The sequence below is a fragment of the Pleurodeles waltl genome, chromosome 9, assembly GCF_031143425.1.
Source record: "Pleurodeles waltl isolate 20211129_DDA chromosome 9, aPleWal1.hap1.20221129, whole genome shotgun sequence".
Taxonomy (NCBI): Eukaryota; Metazoa; Chordata; class Amphibia; order Caudata; family Salamandridae; genus Pleurodeles; species Pleurodeles waltl.
This window is the reverse complement of record NC_090448.1, coordinates 539,848,349-539,866,540: the sequence shown is the minus strand read 5'-3', so window position 1 is coordinate 539,866,540 and position 18,192 is coordinate 539,848,349. Positions and strand designations below refer to the sequence as shown.

At 47.3% G+C, this 18,192-nt stretch overlaps 1 protein-coding gene across 2 annotated transcripts in view; it reads right to left on the bottom strand.

The window, feature by feature from the left end:
* Positions 1 to 1,644: 1,644 nt before the first annotated feature.
* Positions 1,645 to 18,192, bottom strand: part of ACTR10 (actin related protein 10) — a 247,924-nt gene continuing 231,376 nt past the window's right edge. For both annotated transcript variants that reach the window (XM_069207450.1, XM_069207451.1), the window contains exon 13: positions 1,645 to 3,315. In XM_069207450.1, coding sequence (XP_069063551.1) covers positions 3,134 to 3,315 — 182 coding nt within the window. In that variant the 3' untranslated portion in view covers positions 1,645 to 3,133. The remainder of the gene's footprint in view (positions 3,316 to 18,192) is intronic.

Here is an 18,192-nt window from a genome sequence, read left to right as displayed (position 1 = left end):
CTTTAACTGCTTTTGGTAAACAGAATTGTAATAACTGTGAAGAGGATTGGTTGGTTAGGGGATGTAGTCATTGGCCACATAAGGGTTCTTCATGGGGTGCGGAAGAGTACATATTACCATTACTGGTTAAAGAAAATCACCTATATTTCATCCAACTATGTACACTGTTAAAAAAAAAAAAAAATCTAAGATTTCCCCAAGACTTCTTTTGGCGAACTTAAGATCAACTTGTGCTGAAGTAAAAACGTGCATATGCTTTTCATATTCCACCTACCATTCAATTCATCACTTAATTCAGTCACGAACCCAAGCACACTCATGATCCATACACCTGACCACACCACTCATCCTTCCACTAGGTCTTATCTCCCTCCATCACTCATTTCAACTGTACCTCCACTCAGTGTCCTAATCCATTGATTGGGTAACCCCTGAAAGAATGCATGACGGCTTGGACCGATGATCACTAGTCAGTCATTTGGATTCTTTGCTCGGTCCTGCTTCCCTGTCCGCCAGAGGCACCACTGAACTAGTCATATGCTTCTTGACAGCTCTGGGGGGGGGTCCTGTTTTACGAAGCCCTTCTGGCTCCACCACGCTCTAGAATTGAAACTCCGGCCTCCTACCTGGTTTTGCAGCTACCATCAGATCTGTGTGTCATGTGCAGTCACCCCAGCCCATCTGGCTCAAATGGAAGATTAAATCTTGGATCCAGGAACAGCACATAACCTTACTCCAGGCATTACAGCTCTGATATAGCAGTTGGAACTGAGGCTGGTCTATCCTATCTGTTCAAACCAACCCACCACCACTAACCTATCCAATAAATTAAATAAACCTTCAAACCAAACGTACCTGTTTCTCTGCACCATAAAACACTGCCAGCCCACTACAAAAACTTTGCTTGTAGCAAAAGCTTCTTCATTAAACTGTAAAGAAACACTGTGATGACATAAAATGCAGCCTGCAGGAGCTCATTTTGATGACATGCAAATATGTTTATCACCAGGTTGTTTTACTCAAGCTGTTTTTTATACAACAAAGGAACATCAATGTTTGGATCTGAAGAACAAGGATGATAAGAATGATGTGTACTTTTTATTTTCAGAATATTGTACTACCTCCTTCTAGAAACACTGCCACTTAAAGCTCCTCTTCAACACTGTTGTGGACTACCAACTAAACCAACGCCCTGCTCCCCTATTGGCTTCACACTATCCTTTTTAGTAGGATACATTCTGGTGATTGCTGGGAAATCTCAGACACCCCCGCCTCCCCCCACCTCCGCCACAGTCCTCAAATCGCATGAGCTAAGGTACCCCCCCCCCCCTCCAGTCTACTAGGGTCTGTGCTTTTTCTTTGATGAACAATGGCACGTTTTGTCAACAGTGGACACACCTCTAAAAAAGGACTGAGACAAAGATTGAAGGGATGATCAGCTAATGAGAATGCTAGTTTGTTTATGTTCCTTAGCACATATTTTTACAAGAATGTTGAGTTGACCTTTGTAGCAAAGGTCTCCCAATTCTTGTAAGTGGTTTTCTTTCAAAACACTAAACCTCTGAGCAAAATTTCTTTCTTGAATGGTTATGTGGTTATAGAAAACACGTATTATTCACAGAATAAACCAACCGACTAGATACATTTATATGTGAATATTCTTTATTTGCAGAAAGCAGACAGCTATGGAGACATTTTTTCTGTGCCGCTAGAGACGTATTCTTAATAGTCAGCCATGGTAAAATACAATACAATATTGCTGCTGCTGCTTTCATCGTACATTTAAAGTAACAATCGCTAGGCATGTTTCTCTACTGCTGTACGAACTCTGGCCTCCTCACCATTCCGCAGCACTAGACTCTTTCTTGCTGGATTATATTACAGAGGACGCTTATGCAAATGCTAATGGACTGTGTGGCTACACCCAAAAAGCGCAGCAGTGCAATGTTTTTATCCGGCCGTTTTACAAGAATGGTTATATTTTATTTAATTTGTGATAAATTTAAAACTGCAGCTGCAAAAGGAACAATCGTTTGTGATAACGTAACAATAAAAGTGTTTTAGTAGATGGTTATACACTGAACTGCAAAGCAGTACTCAGCTACAACACTGTAATACAAGTTTACAGAACAGAAGCAACAAATGCCGTCGTAAACCAAACAAACCTTGAGAGGCGGACTTGCGTATTAAAATTGCAGGCTGGCATACATAGGCCAGGAGAATTACCATGAAGTGCACAATAGCCTTCTGCTGTCGAGTACAACACAGATTCGGTTGGTCTTAGTTTAACGTTATAAGTAACATGTAATAAAGATACGAATGCTCGGTTATAGAGTGTTGTCTGAATACAAGAGTCAAAATAAATTACATTGGACCACCATGCAACAAGCACCTACAATGTGTTCTGCTCAATTTCATCCTGTTTCTCTAAAGATTTAATGAAAACTGAAAAATATTAAAACAGTATAATTTAATCTTAAGTGCCAAGCTTTGTATACAGCACTGCAATACCAGACTTTCCAAAGGATTCTGATAATATAATGGTTAAGAAAAACGTAATCAATCTTCTCAGCCACTTGGAGTTTGCTAAAAGTGTAATACATATCTTCAGTGGTGGTACAGAAAGTGCTTTTTATACAGATGTACACTTGAGAGAAGACTAGAAAAGTCCACGAGAAAGCAGGGTTTATTGTGTGCTTTTTGCGCAACCACATACAAGAGCATTTAATTAGGACGACAGACCAACACAAAAAAAAAAAGAAAAAAGTCATACAAAAACCTTTTCCTCTTTTCAGTGGCACCCAAGCAAGACTGACGCGTCATGACTAAACAGATATCAGAATCATCAGTATTCTAGAACAAGGCAGTGCCTCCTATTTTTTTTATTAAGTTCACCACATTGGCAACAGTGGGTTCTTTTGAAACTGCAACAAGGTTTCCATTTACAAAGTGTCAATAAATAGCTACAGATAAATATCACTTTTAAGTGGGCGCTCAACTCTTGTGTGCAGTGGTGCCTGAAGGAAGACACAGAGATTCTGGGCCTTGCACATGTACTGGTCGAGTAGTAACTTTGCGGACAAACAATTTGCACGGCTCAAACTCACGAGATCCCATCTCAACAGCACTTCAGTTATTTTTCAGTTGAAAAGGCTCTTTTCATCATAGGTGGTGGTGCTTTACCTACATCAAACATAAGTTCCACATTTGAGTTTCTGATGCAGCACCAGTCAGGAATACGACCAGTCTGACTATAATATTCCTTTGAAATTGAGCGGCTGCCCAAGATGTCCTGTAGAGCTCCAAATATAGCTCCTGTAAAAACCAAAATAAAAACCATGTTACCAAAACCTGAGCATTGCGAGAATACCATATGGAGATGTATTTAAAGCAAGTAAGTGAGACGTAAAGTGAAATAATTTCCAAACAGAACTGCAAAGAGTCCCATATTGTGGTTCCACTGATCTGGAAGTTAATTAAGATCGAAGACTATATTTTAGAATTCCCTTATTCTGCAAGTCTTCAACGTTGTTGGATAAAGCACGCCCAGTAACATGTATCGCTACAATAAAATATTAATCAATTGTTTTAAGATAGCACTTTACAACAAATGTTTTCGCATTCTAATAAGAGCCATGACTATTATCCAGTTTAGAGGTAGTTAATGTTACTAAGGTAGAAAGGGGAAAGGCTCACCGGGATTCAAATTAGTGGTTTGTTGATCAGAGGGGCAACAGAGAATGTTAAACTCAGTGAGCCACCTTGCCAATGAACTATGCCATGATGAACAAGTTACTTACCTTCATTATTACTCTGGATACTCTACTTGCAGATTCCTTACCTTAAATTTCCACAGCTACCGGACTGGATTGAGAAAAGATGCTACAGCTATTCTCCACCAGTAAGTGGTGTCTGGCTCAGGCTAGATTCTAGGTATCACGCTGAAAACGACATTAACATAGCCATATAGACTGCGCCTGAAGTCAGTTCCTTATCTGTTTTTCTACACCCAAAGAGGTGAAGACTAGACTAACATCACTGACAAATAGTAATGCATTGTAACAAAATCTAAATTTAAACCTTATTATCATAACACCTAGGACAACTACCTACTCAGAACTGGGAAGTGAGTGGGATCCGTGAGGAATCTGTAGGTAGATCGAAAACTGCCAGAAAGATCTTTATTGAAGGTGATTAACTTGTTTGTCTGACGGATACTTCTACCTTAGGATTCCTTACCTCTTCAATCAATACCTCTCCCAGGAGGTGGGTCTCAAGAGATGGCCACACCAGGAAATCCTGAAGCACAGATCTTGCAAAACAGCCAACTCTACTGACTTCAGAGTCCAAGCAATAATGCCTGACAAATATGCGGACTGAGGCCCAACTGACAATCTGACAGAAGTCTAAGATAGCAACAACTCTGGACAGTGCATGAGAACAAGTTACTTACCTTCAGTAACGCCTTACCTGGTAGAGACATATTCTAGTTGCAGATTCCTTACCTTGTGAATTTTCCCCAGGCGTCAGATTGGATTGAGAGATTTTTCTTGAGACGTACCCTTGCATGCCGTTAGGTGGCATCGATAGGCTCTGCATCGGTCGTCGGCCGTGCCGAATATGACATCACAAGTCCTATGTAGGCCCCACCCCAGCGAGCTGACTTCAGTTTCTTTTCACGACTTTCCACGCCAGAAGCGCAAAGCCATAAATAACATTGACCACTGGTGCTTCAACACTAAGTCCCTGTCCCTAGAAATCAGTTTGCAGAGCGGAGAAGATTGGTGGGTCAGTAAGTAATATGCAACTAGAATATGTCTCCAACAGACAAAGCTTTACCAAAGGTAAGTAACTTGTTCATCTGACCGAGATTCCCAGTTGCAGATTCCTCACCTTGTGAATAGATACCCAAGCAATACAATCCCCGGAGCTGGGTTTGCAAACCAAGTATCAAACTAGGAACTTCTACAGGACTGAATGGGCAAAGTACAAGTCCTGACCGAACTGACTGTCCAGGCAGTAGTATTTGGTGAACGTGCTCAAGGATGCCCACGGTGCTGCCTGACGAATATCAAGGACTCGAACTCTGCATGCTGATGCAGTGGTTGCAGCTGTTGCTCTAGTAGAATGAGCATGCAAACCGTAAGGTGGTTCCTTCTTGGCCAGTGCGTAGCATATATTAATACAGTGTACGACCCACTGGGAGATGATCCACTTCTGCACTGCCCAACCTTTCTTCGCGCCCACAGAACCAACAAACAGTTTATCATTCACCCAGAATTCTTTTGTACAATCAAGGTAGAATGCCACCACTCTTTTTGGGTACAGGCGGTGGAGTTTCTCCTCTTACTTAGAAGGGTATGGGGTTGCATAAAAAGTAGGCAAGGTGATGGACTGGGCTACATGAAAAGGCGTGACCACTTTTGACAAAAAGGAAGCCCTTGTGTGAAGTACCACTTTATCAGGGTAGATGGAAAGGAACAATGGCATAGAGGATAATGCCTGAAGCTCATTCTCTCTGCAGGCAGATGTAATGGCCACAAGGAAGGCTATTTTTCAAACTGAGAAGATGACAATTGTGGAGAGGCTCTAAAGGAGCACACATCAGAAATGTCAAAAACAAGTTAAAATTCATTTGGGGCATAATGACTGAGGAACCATATGAGTAAGGCCCCTAAGGAATCTATTTACAATTGGAGACTTAAACAAGTACCTTTGATAAGGCAACCTCAAAAACGCATAGATAGCAGATAAGTAACCTTTGAGAGTGCCCATGGGAGAGCCCTGATGGGCTAAAGAAATTATAAGCAAGCGAATCCCAGATAGAGGGGCAGAAAGGGGTAACTAGACTTGAGTGTGCACCATGCCACAAATTTCTTCCGACGACAGGCATATACTGTTTTGGTGGAGGGATGCCTGGCTGCCAAGATTACAGACTTTGGGTGAAAGGACAAAAGCTGTCAACTGCTGCAGCTCAATCTCCACGTAGCAAGGGGGAGACTGGACAGGTTCAGGTGGAGAACCCTCCCCCGCTGTGACAGAAGCTTCTCCCGAAGGGACAGTCTGATCAGGAGTATTGGCCATGCTCAAAAGCTCAGGATACCAGAATCTTTCTGCCTAGTCCTGAGCCACAAGGATTACTTGGGCCCAGTCGTTGTTGATCTTCTTGAGAACTCTGGGCAGAAAGGTGTACAGAAGACCTGAGTTCCACTCAAGATGAAAAGAGTCGCTGAGCAATTGCTGCCTTACAAATTCCAACACGCAATACTGCTGACATTGCGCGTTCTCGGTGGAGGTCGAGCAAATCTAAGAATCTCCCCAGTGCTGAAAGAGTCATTGTGACACCTCTGGATGGAGACTCCATTTGTGATCAACTAAGCATTGTCGGCTGAATTCTTCCACTCTGACATTTTGAGAGCCCACCAGATGCTGAACCATTGGGCCCTGATGCTCCAGCCACATCCAGAGGCGCACAGCCTCTTGACAAAAGGCCCACGACCCCACTCCACCCCGTTTGTTGCACTACCACAAGATGCTGGTGGTGTCGGTGAACACTTGCATAACCTTCCCTTTCAGAGAGGGGAGAAATGCTTTCAATACTAGTTTGATTGCCCGGAGCTCCAACAGGATGATGTGGAGCCTGGACTCTGCCAGAGACCTCTTCCTCTGCCAGTGTCCTCTGAACTCTGCCTCTCCCAGGTGGGCACTCCATCCCAGGAGTGCCACAGCTGTCACTACTGTCAGATCTGATTGAGGAAGGGAGAGGGCTCTGCCTCTGGCCCAATCGAGGTTTGTTAGCCACCACTGCAGATCTTGCGCAGTTCCCTACGAGATCTGGACCATGTCCGAGAGATTCCCCTGGTGCTGTGCCCACTGGAACTTCCGGTCCCACTGCAGAGACCGCATATGCCACCTGGCAACTGTCACTAACAGGATGCAGGAAGCCAGGAGGCCCAGCAGCCTCAGAGCCATTCTCACCAAAATCCATGACAGAGGCTGAAACATCAGTTTTATAGCCTGATATTCCTGGACTTGCCGCTCGGGAGGGTAAGCCCACAACTACACTGTGTCCAGAACAGCTCAGATAAAAGGGAGTGTTTGAAAGGGAGTCAGGGGTCACTTCAGCACGTTTATAGTGAACCACAGCAAATGCAGGAGGTCTGCCGTAGGGTGTAGGTGGGAGACAACTGCCTGGGGTGAGCCCACCTTCAACAGCTAGTCGTTGAGGTGGGGGAAAGACAGAAAACCCTGACCTGCGCAAATGAGCTGCGACCACCGCCATCACCTTGGTGAACACCCAAGGGGTGCTGGTAAAGTCAAAAGGGAACACAGTGAACTGAAAGTGCTTGTGGTCCACCGTGAAGCTCAAGTAATGTCTGTCGGCAGGCAGATCGGGGATATGAAATTAAGCATCCTGCAAGTCCAACACCACCATCCAGCCTCCTGGATCCAGGGCAGATAAAATGTGAGTTAGAGTGAGCATTTTGAACTTCTCCTTCTTGAGGAACAGACTGGGGGACCCAAGGTCTAGGATAGGTCGGAGGCCCTTGTCATTTTTGGGCACCAAAAAGTGGAAGGAATAACAACCTCAACCTACTTCTAGCTCAGGGACCTTCTTTATGGCTCCCTTGGCCTTAACGTCCTCTCGGAGAAGTGCTAAGTGATCCTCCATCACTCGATCGTGGGATGGTGGCAGGGATGGAGAGGTAGTCTTGAAGTGGAGGGGGCTGACCCTTTGGACTATCTGTAAAACCCACTTGTTTGACATGGTGGACAGCTAGCAGAGCAGATGATGGCAGAGCCTGCCTCTGACTGTTCCCTGGTGGGGAAGTGTCAGACTAGGAATTTTAAGGAGGCAGAGGGGGATGGGGGGCAGTGGACTGGTCAGACCACTGGCTCCTTGAATCACAAGGATGGTGGATCCAATGTCTCTGGCCAATGCAGAGGTTGGGTAGCATGCGTGGCAAGGTGGCTGGAGGGGAACAAACCTGGTTGAGCACCCTTTCCATAGCCACAAGAGGGGCAAAAAAAGCAGACTGAGGTGGACAAGGGGCGGCCGCAAGGCCTAAGGACCTGGCCATAGAACGAGAATCCTTGAAGCGCTTGAGCGCAGTGTGCTTTCTCTTAGAAGAGATGGGTGCCATCAAAGGGCATGTCCAAAAGATTAGTTTGGACATCCCCGAAAAGCCAGAAGTCCTCAAACAGGCATAGCGCCTAAGGGCCACTGTCGATGTAACCGCTTTGCCCAATGAGTCGGTTGTGTTCAGTCCACATCGGATCATGAATGTTGCGGCTTCTCTCTCATATCAACGGTAATAGTACAGCCCCGGGCTCCTCCGGGACCAGTGCCAGCACTTGCGCAACTGTATCCCACAGTGTGTGAGAATAGTGGCCCAAAAGGCATGCAGTGTTTATGGACCGCAATGCAACGTTGGTGGAAGAAAACATCTTCTTTCCAGCTGTGTCCAGCCTCTTGAATTCCCTATCTGGGGGTTCAGAAAGGAAGTGGAGGCTTGGATAACCAAGCTTTAAGGGGTGGGGTGTTGCATCAGGAAACCTGGGTCGCCCGGTGCAGGTCGATGGTGGTGGGCAATAGTCTTGTTTACAGGAGCCCCTCTGCTGGGTTTGGACCAAGTACCCAGAAGGTTGTCCATAATGGCTTTATTAAAGGGGAGCAGAGGTTCAGTGAAGCAGCTTTGACAGGAGGTTAGTCCTGACTGCCACCAAAGGCAGCTCAAGGTCCAGGACCTCCGTTCGTCTCCACACCATCACTGAATGTGAAGTTCTCTCCTCTGTAGCCATGGTGGAGGGGGAGAGCATGCCAGTATCTGGAGAGGTATCCAGTCCACTGGCTTCACCCAGGTCTGTACGGCAGTCCATGGGGTCTTGAAGCTGGGATTTTAAAGGGTCCAGTGACCCCTCCCCTTCCTCACCTTAAACTAGCCATTAATAGTAAGGCTCAGGAACCCACAGAGGGGGCAAGGCCCCTGCTGGCACCAGTCGTACGATGCCCATCCGGCTCTATGTCCGCAAAAAGTATGGGGGTGATGCTGTCTGAGGCCACGAGTGGCACCAGGATCGTTGACAACAGAACTGGCGCTGGGGAAGGTCGAAGTGGTACGACCATAACTGGTTTGGATCCAAGAGTGGATCCATGGGTGCCCCTCGGAGCTAAGGCTGAAGCCACTGACACGATACCCAAAGTGACCTCTTGTGACTTCGCGGGCCCGAAGGCCTGCTAGCAGAGTCGGACTGTTCAAAGTTGAGAAACAGGGGTTCATAAAACTCTTTAAGCTGGGCAGGGGTCACTCCAGCTCCTGAAAACTCAGGAAGTGCAAAGTCGGCCCAGACACAGGCTCTACAGATGTGCCTCGATCGATGATGTTGCTTTTCCCTTGTTTCATCCGCACGGGGTGAAGTCGAAGAACGTTTCACCTTCTTCGGCTTCTTATGCCTCGACGTACCTGAACATCCCAATGACTTGGAGTGGGATACAGAAGAGAGGGGGCTCCGCAACTGATCCTGAGACCTTAATCTTGACCGATATCAGGACTTACAGGGAGTCGAGTGCTGGGCCACCATCAACTTTAGGGACCACTACCTCAAAGCAGTCGGATTTATGGCCTGACACGATTTCGGATCATGGTCGCAGCACTCCAGATACAAAAGGCACACAAGGTGCGGGTTACGTCACAGACATTGCCCGATGGCAAGACCAGCAGGGCTTTAAGCCTATCCCAGGAGGGCTTGAACCTAGTCTTCCTAGAGGACATCCTTTATGCACTAGGAGTTATTCAACTCAAAAAAGCTTTGAAAAAAGTGGTAAAAGGCCAGACAAAAAGAGACTGAGGGCTAGCTCTCTTTGGATCAGCGCTGGCTGGCACAAAAAGAAAAGAACTGATGTCAGGGCACATAAGACCTTTGATGTCCTATGCAGCGCAGGGGACGCAGACAACGGACACGGAGCTGATCAATGGTATCTGCCGACACGGAGAGGTACTGCTCGAGAAAAATCTCCAGATCCAGTCTGATGCCTGGGAAAAATTCATAAGGTAAGAAATCTGCAACTGGAAGTCTCTAACAGGTGAAGTCGCTTTTGCAGAGTGGGCCCTGCAACCTTCAGAGGGTTCCTTCTTGCAAGAGTAGAGCAAATCTCAATGCATAGTACAATATGTAATTGCTACCAGCTCTGTGAGGATCCAAACAATGAAATCATTCCTCCTTCTTAGTGGGATGAATTCAAGAGTAAGATGTAGACCAGGTAGCAGAGTGACTCGCATGGCCATTACTTCTGGAAGAAATGTAGATGTGTCCTCAAAAACAGCTTGACCAGAAAAGGAGAACACTAAGGTCCCACTGGGGCATAATGAACGTTGAAGGGAGAAACATGAACAACATTCCTTTGAGAAACTACATCACAGTTAGGGACCTGAACCACGAAGACTGAACTGGTTTACAAAGAAAGGCTGAAAATATGAACATGTAACCTTTAACTGTACTCAGAAAAAAACATTTGCTAAATGTGCCTTACAAGTATCGAAGTTCTCCTCAGCACATCAGAATACAGAACAGGACTAATGACCAGAGTAGACAAATATCGTAGAGGGTCGACATGGCGACGAAATGGCATCTACTACATCTAGTAGTTGATGCATGAACTTAGATAGCCCCACTCAATTTTAAAGTGTAAATGTGGAGGCTCTGGAGGCCCCCCTGCACCTTGACACAAGGTCCACCCTGAGCGGAAACAAGAGAAGAGGACAAAATTATAGGCTATTTGGAACGCATACCAAATCCTCTGCAGTGAATCTGTCATAACAGGAATTTTATGTTCCCAATCCTGCTATTGCCTCTGTATCAGAGGAATACTAGGGAATGCATAATGCAGTGACACAATCCCACCTCAGAGGTGATGCATCCCCTACATTTCCCTGCGACAAACCTGGAGGACGACCAACAATAGGCAATGTGCATTCTTGCAAGTGGTAAAGAGATCCACTGGTGAGATGTTCAGAATGCAAAAAAGAACAGTACCACCTACTGAAGCGATCAGCAAAATGACAATGATTCTGTTTGAGGACTGTCACAGTCAGAGAGCCTGCTAAATGGTTGGTAACAAGCCAGATTTTGTGAACCTCAAACCAGGTCCACAACCTTAGCTTTCTCGACACAGAGGGCACACACCTATGTCGCCCTGCTTCTTGGCATACCACTCACAGTCTTATTATCAGTAAGAATCTGAATAGACCAAAAACGAATAGAGTGTAGGGACACCTTCACCATCAATCATATTGCCCGCAACTCAAGGAGATTGAAATGGTTGCTCTGCTCCAACATGGCCACTGCTGGTGGAGTGCAAAAAGGTCTCTCACTAATGAGAGTCTCGCTGACCGACCGCTAAGATCTGTTGTTCCATACTGGGAGCTCTGGACATTGTCCACTGGAGTGCCCCAATGCTGAAACCATTGAAGAAGAAGGCACCAATGAAGGAGGCCCAGGTGCCAGGAAGAGTGAGTGACCAGGAGGATGGAAACCAGAAGGCCCCGCAAGCAAAGGAATGTCGGGCCCAGGAGAAGAGATCCCTCCTGAAACATTAAAATCATATAATGAATTTCCCTAATCCTCAGGGGAGGTGGGAAGGCCCTGAGTAATGTCATGTCTCTCACTGCACTGATTAAAAACAAGACATCAACGCTGTGTCAGGGGAAGGTGGGGACTACGTGACCCAGAACTCTTCCGGGCTAGGAGGCTCTGGCTACTCACGGTCTCGCAGTCGCCGGGGAGTCCTCCCTGAAGTGATTGTTCTCCACAAGTCAAGCCGGGGGCGCCGGGTGCAGAGTGCCAAGTCTCACGCTTCCGGCGGGAAACACGAGTTGTTTCAAAGTTGCTTCTTTGTTTCAAAGTTGCAGTCTTTGGTGAACAGAGCCGCTGTCCTCGGGAGTTCTTGGTCCTTCTAGATGCAGGGCAGTCCTCTGAGGCTTCAGAGGTCGCCGGTCCCTGGGGAAAGCGTCGCTGGAGCAGTGTCTTTAGAAGTGGGGAGACAGGCCAGTAGAGCTGGGGCCAAAGCAGTTGGTGTCTCCGTCTTCTCTGCAGGGTTTTTCAGCTTAGCAGTCCTCTTCTTCTTAGGTTGCAGGAATCGAAGTTCCTAGGTTCTGGGGAGCCCTTAAATACTAAATTTAAGGGCGTGTTTAGGTCTGGGGGTTAGTAGCCAATGGCTACTAGCCCTGAGGGTGGGTACACCCTCTTTGTGCCTCCTCCCTGAGGGGAGGGGGGCACATCCCTAATCCTATTGGGGGAATCCTCCATCTGCAAGATGGAGGATTTCAGAGTCACCTCAGCTCAGGACACCTTAGGGGCTGTCCTGACTGGCCAGTGACTCCTCCTTGTTTTTCTCATTATCTCCTCTGGCCTTGCCGCCAAAAGCGGGGCCGTGGCCGGAGGGGGCGGGCAACTCCACTAGCTGGAGTGCCCTGGGGTGCTGTAACAAAGGGGGTGAGCCTTTGAGGCTCACTGCCAGGTGTTACAGTTCCTGCAGGGGGAGGTGTGAAGCACCTCCACCCAGTACAGGCTTTGTTACTAGCCACAGAGTGACAAAGGCACTCTCCCCATGGGGTCAGCAACATGTCTGGTGTGTGGCAGGCTGCTAAAACTAGTCAGCCTACACGGATAGTCGGTTAAGGTTTCAGGGGGCACCTCTAAGGTGCCCTCTGGGGTGTATGTTACAATAAAATGTACACTGGCATTAGTGTGCATTTATTGTGCTGAGAAGTTTGATACCAAACTTCACAGTTTTCAGTGTAGCCATTATGGTGCTGTGGAGTTCGTGCATGACAGACTCCCAGACCATATACTCTTATGGCTACCCTGCACTTACAATGTCTAAGGTTTTGCTTAGACACTGTAGGGGCATAGTGCTCATGCACTTATGCCCTCACCTATGGTATAGTGCACCCTGCCTTAGGGCTGTAAGGCCTGCTAGAGGGGTGACTTATCTATACTACATAGGCAGTGTGAGGTTGGCATGGCACCCTCAGGGGAGTGCCATGTCGACTTACTCGTTTTGTCCTCACTAGCACACACAAGCTGGCAAGCAGTGTGTCTGTGCTGAGTGAGGGGTCCCCAGGGTGGCATAAGATATGCTTCAGCCCTTAGAGACCTTCCCTGGCATCAGGGCCCTTGGTACCAGGGGTACCAGTTACAAGGGACTTACCTGGATGCCAGGGTGTGCCAATTGTGGAAACAAAGTACAGGTTAGGGAAAGAACACTGGTGCTGGGGCATGGGTAGCAGGCCTCAGCACACTTTCAAATCAAAACTTAGCATCAGCAAAGGCAAAAAGTCAGGGGGTAACCATGCCAAGGAGGCATTTCCTTACACCCCCCCCCCCCAAATGAAAGAGGATGAGACTAACCTTTCCAAAGAGAGTCTTCATTTTCTAAGTGGAAGAACCTGGAAAGGCCATCTGCATGGGCATGGGCAGTCCCAGGTCTGTGTTCCACTATAAAGTCCATTCCCTGTAGGGAGATGGACCACCTCAACAGTTTTGGATTTTCACCTTTCATTTGCATCAGCCATCTGAGAGGTCTGTGGTCAGTTTGAACTACAAAGTGAGTACCAAAGAGGTATGGTCTCAGCTTCTTCAGGGACCAAACCACAGCAAAGGCCTCCCTCTCAATGGCACTCCAATGCTGCTCCCTGGGGAGTAACCTCCTACTAATGAAAGCAACAGGCTGGTCAAGGCCTTCATCATTTGTTTGGGACAAAACTGCCCCTATCCCATGTTCAGAGGCATCTGTCTGCACAATGAACTGCTTGGAGTAATTTGGAGCTTTTAGAACTGGTGCTGTGCACTTTGCTTGTTTCAGGGTGTCAAAGGCCTGTTGGCATGCTACAGTCCAGTTTACTTTCTTGGGCATTTTCTTGGAGGTAAGTTCTGTGAGGGCTGTCACTATGGATCCATATCCCTTCACAAACCTCCTGTAGTACCCAGTCAAGCCAAGGAATGCCCTGACTTGAGTCTGGGTTTTTGGAGCTGCCCAGTCCAGAATTGTCTGGATCGTAGGCTGGAGTGGCTGAACTTGGCCTCCACCTACAAGGTGTCCCAAGTAAACCACAGTTCCCTGCCTTCTTCTTCAGGTGGACCAGGGGATCCTGCCAGCTGGAGCTAAAGACAGCAATATCGTCAAGATAAGCTGCACTAAAGGACTCCAAACCAGCAAGGACTTGATTCACCAACCTTTGGAAGGTGGCAGGGGCATTCTTTAAACCAAAGGGCATAACAGTAAATTGATAATGCCCATCAGGTGTGGAGAATGCTGTCTTTTCTTTTGCTCCTGGTGCCATTTTGATTTGCCAGTACCCTGCAGTTAAGTCAAAGGTACTTAAGAATTTGGCAGCACCCAATTTGTCAATCAGTTCATCAGCCCTTGGAATGGGATGGGCATCTGTCTTGGTGACAGAATTAAGTCCTCTGTAGTCCACACAAAACCTCATCTCTCTCTTTCCATCTTTGGTGTGAGGTTTGGGGACTAAGACCACTGGGCTAGCCCAGGGGCTGTCAGAGTGCTCAATGACTCCCAATTCCAGCATCTTGTGGACTTCCACTTTGATGCTTTCCTTAACTTGGTCAGACTGTCTGAAATTTTTTTTTTGACGGGCATGCTGTCTCCTGTGTCCACATCATGGGTACACAGGTGTGTCTGAGCAGGGGTTAGGGAAAAGAGCTCAGCAAACTGTTGCAGGACCTTCCTACAGTCAGATTGCTGTTGGCCAGAGAGGGTGTCTGAAAAGATCACTCCATCTACTGAGCCATCTTTAGGGTCTGTGGAGAGGAGATCAGGGAGAGGTTCACTCTCAGCTTCCTGATCCTCATCTGTTACCATCAACAGATTCACATCAGCCCTGTCATGGAAGAGCTTAAGGTGGTTCACATGGATCACCCTCTTGGGGGTCCTGCTAGTGCCTAGGTCCACCAGGTAGGTGACCTGACTCTTCTTTTCTAGCACTGGGTAAGGGCCACTCCATCTGTCCTGAAGTGCCCTGGGAGCCACAGGCTCCAAAACCCAGACTTTCTGCCCTGGTTGAAATTCAACCATTGCAGCCTTTTGGTCATACCAAAACTTCTGGAGCTGTTGGCTGGCATCAAGGTTTTTGCTTGCCTTTTCCATGTACTCTGCCATCCTTGAACGTAGGCCAAGTACATAGTCCACTATATCTTGCTTAGGCTCATGAAGAGGTCTCTCCCAGCCTTCTTTCACAAGAGCTAGTGGTCCCCTTACAGGGTGGCCAAACAGAAGTTCAAAGGGGGAAAACCCTACTCCCTTCTGAGGCACCTCTCTGTAAGCGAAAAGCAGACATGGCAAGAGGACATCCCATCTCCTTTTGAGTTTTTCAGGGAGCCCCATGATCATGCCTTTCAATGTTTTGTTGAATCTCTCAACAAGACCATTGGTTTGTGGATGGTATGGTGTGGTGAATTTGTAAGTCACCCCACACTCATTCCACATGTGTTTCAGGTATGCTGACATGAAGTTGGTACCTCTGTCAGACACCACCTCCTTAGGAAAACCCACTCTGGTAAAGATACCAATGAGTGCCTTGGCTACTGCAGGGGCAGTAGTCGACTTAAGGGGAATTGCTTAAGGGTATCTAGTAGCATGATCCACTACTACTAGTATGTATAGGTTCCCTGAGGCTGTGGGAGGTTCAAGTGGACCCACTATGTCCACACCCACTTTTCAAAGGGGACCCCCACCACTGGAAGTGGAATGAGGGGGGCCTTTGGGTGTCCACCTGTCTTACCACTGGCTTGACAGGTGGCACAGGAGACACAAAACTCCTTGACCTTCTGGGACATGTTGGGCCAATAGAAGTGGTTGACTAGTCTCTCCCACGTCTTGGTTTGTCCCAAATGCCCAGCAAGAGGAATATCATGGGCTAAGGTCAGAATGAACTCCCTAAACTCCTGAGGCACTACCACTCTCCTAGTGGCACCAGGTTTGGGATCTCTTGCCTCAGCGTAAAGGAGTCCATCTTCCCAATAGACCCTATGTGTTCCTAAGGCCTTCAAGAGAGGGACAGGTTTCTTGTCCCTTACACAACTGCTCCCTTGAGGGTCCCCCTGGGCCTAGGAGCTCAACCTGATAAGGTCCTAACTCCATAGGCTCAGTTCCCTCAGATGGCAGAACTTCTTCCTGAGAAGAGAGGTTCTCTTTTTCTTGTTGTGTTGCAACTGGTTCCCCAGTTGGCTTTCCTTTTCTCTTGGTAGGTTGGGCCCTTTTTCCAGGCTCCAACACCACTTTTGCACCCTGAGCCTTGCACTGTGCCCTTGTCTTGACACACACCAGTTCAGGGATACCCAGCATGGCTGCATGGGTTTTCAGTTCTACCTCAGCCCATGCTGAGGACTCCAGGTCATTTCCAAGCAAACAGTCTACAGGGATATTTGAGGAGACCACCACCTGTTTCAGGCCATTGACCCATCCCCACTCTAAAGTTACCATAGCCATGGGAGGTACTTTAGTCTGATTGTCAGCGTTGGTGACTGGATAAGTTTGTCCAGCCAGGTATTGACCAGGGGAAACCAGTTTCTCTGTCACCATGGTGACACTGGCACCTGTATCCCTCAGGCCTTCTACACTTGTCCCATTAATTAAGAGCTGCTGCCTGTATTTTTGCATGTTAGGGGGCCAGGCAGCCAGTGTCGCTAAATCCACCCCACCCTCAGAGACTAATGTAGCTTCAGTGTGACACCTGATTTGCTCTGGGCACACTGTTGATCCCACTTGGAGACTAGCCATTCAAGGGTTAGCTGGAGTAGAGTTAGTAGTGGAACCTTTCTTGGGACAGGCCTTGTCTCCAGTTTGGTGTCCAGGCTGATTACAGCTACGACACCAGGCCTTTTTGGGATCAAAGTTTTTACCCTTGTACCTAAAATTGGATTGTGAAGAGGCTCTGGGCCCACCCTCCTGTGCAGGTTCTTGGGGACCTGTAGAAGACTCTTTACTATTTTTCCCTTTGGATGTCTCAACACTCTTCCCCTGGGGAGGCTTTGTGACCCCTTTCTTTTGGTCACCCTAGTCTTGACCCAATGGTCCGCCTTCTTTCCCAATTCTTGGGGAGAAATTGGTCCTGGGTCTACCAGATACTGATGCAGTTTATCATTTGAACAATTACTTAACAGGTGTTCTTTCACAAATAAATTGTACAGCCCATCATAATCATTTACACCACTGCCTTGAATCAAACCATCCAGTGTTTTCACTGAGTAGTCAACAAAATCAACCCAGGTCTGGCTCGAGGATTTTTGAGCCCCCCTGAACCTAATTCTATACTCCTCAGTGGAGAATCCAAAGCCCTCAATCAGGGTAGCCTTCATGAGGTCATAGGATTCTGCATCTTTTCCAGAGAGTGTGAGGAGTCTATCCCTACACTTTCCAGTGAACATTTCCCAAAGGAGAGCACCCCAGTGAGATCCGTTTACTTTTCTGGTTGCACAAGCCCTCTCAAAAGCTGTGAACCATTTGGTAATGTCATCACCATCTTCATATTTAGTTACAATCCCTTTAGGGATTTTCAACATGTCAGGAGAATCTCTGACCCTATTATGTTGCTGCCACCATGGATGGGACCAAAACCCATCTCTTGTCTTTCCCTTTCTATGGCTAAGAGCTGTCTCTCTAAAGCCAATCTTTTGGCCATCCTGGCTAGCAGGAGGTCATCTTCACAGAGGCTATCCTCAGTGATTACAGAGGTGCTGGACCCTCCTGTGAGGGAAACAGCATCTCTGACTAACACAGTTTGAGACAGGGCTTGAGGGGCCCTGATCTCCCTAATTAAAACTGGAGGGGGGGGGGGGGGGGGGGGAAACTCTCCTCCAAGTCACTAGCTTCATCCTCTGGGAGGTCATCCTCAGAGGGGTTGGCTTTGGCAAACTCTGCCAACAGCTCCTGGAGCTGTATTTTGGAAGGGTTTATGCCAGCTTTAATATTTTTTAGTTTGCAGAGAGACCTTAGCTCCCTCATTCTAAGATGGAGGTAAGGTGTGAGGTCGAGTTCCATCACTCTCTCTTCTGCATTAGACATTATGTTTCTAAAAGTTGGAATCTAAAACTATCTCTAGAACTTAATTCAAACTTTCACAAAACTTTTAAACTCTAAAAGAAATGCTAACAGGGACTAACACAAGGCCCTAG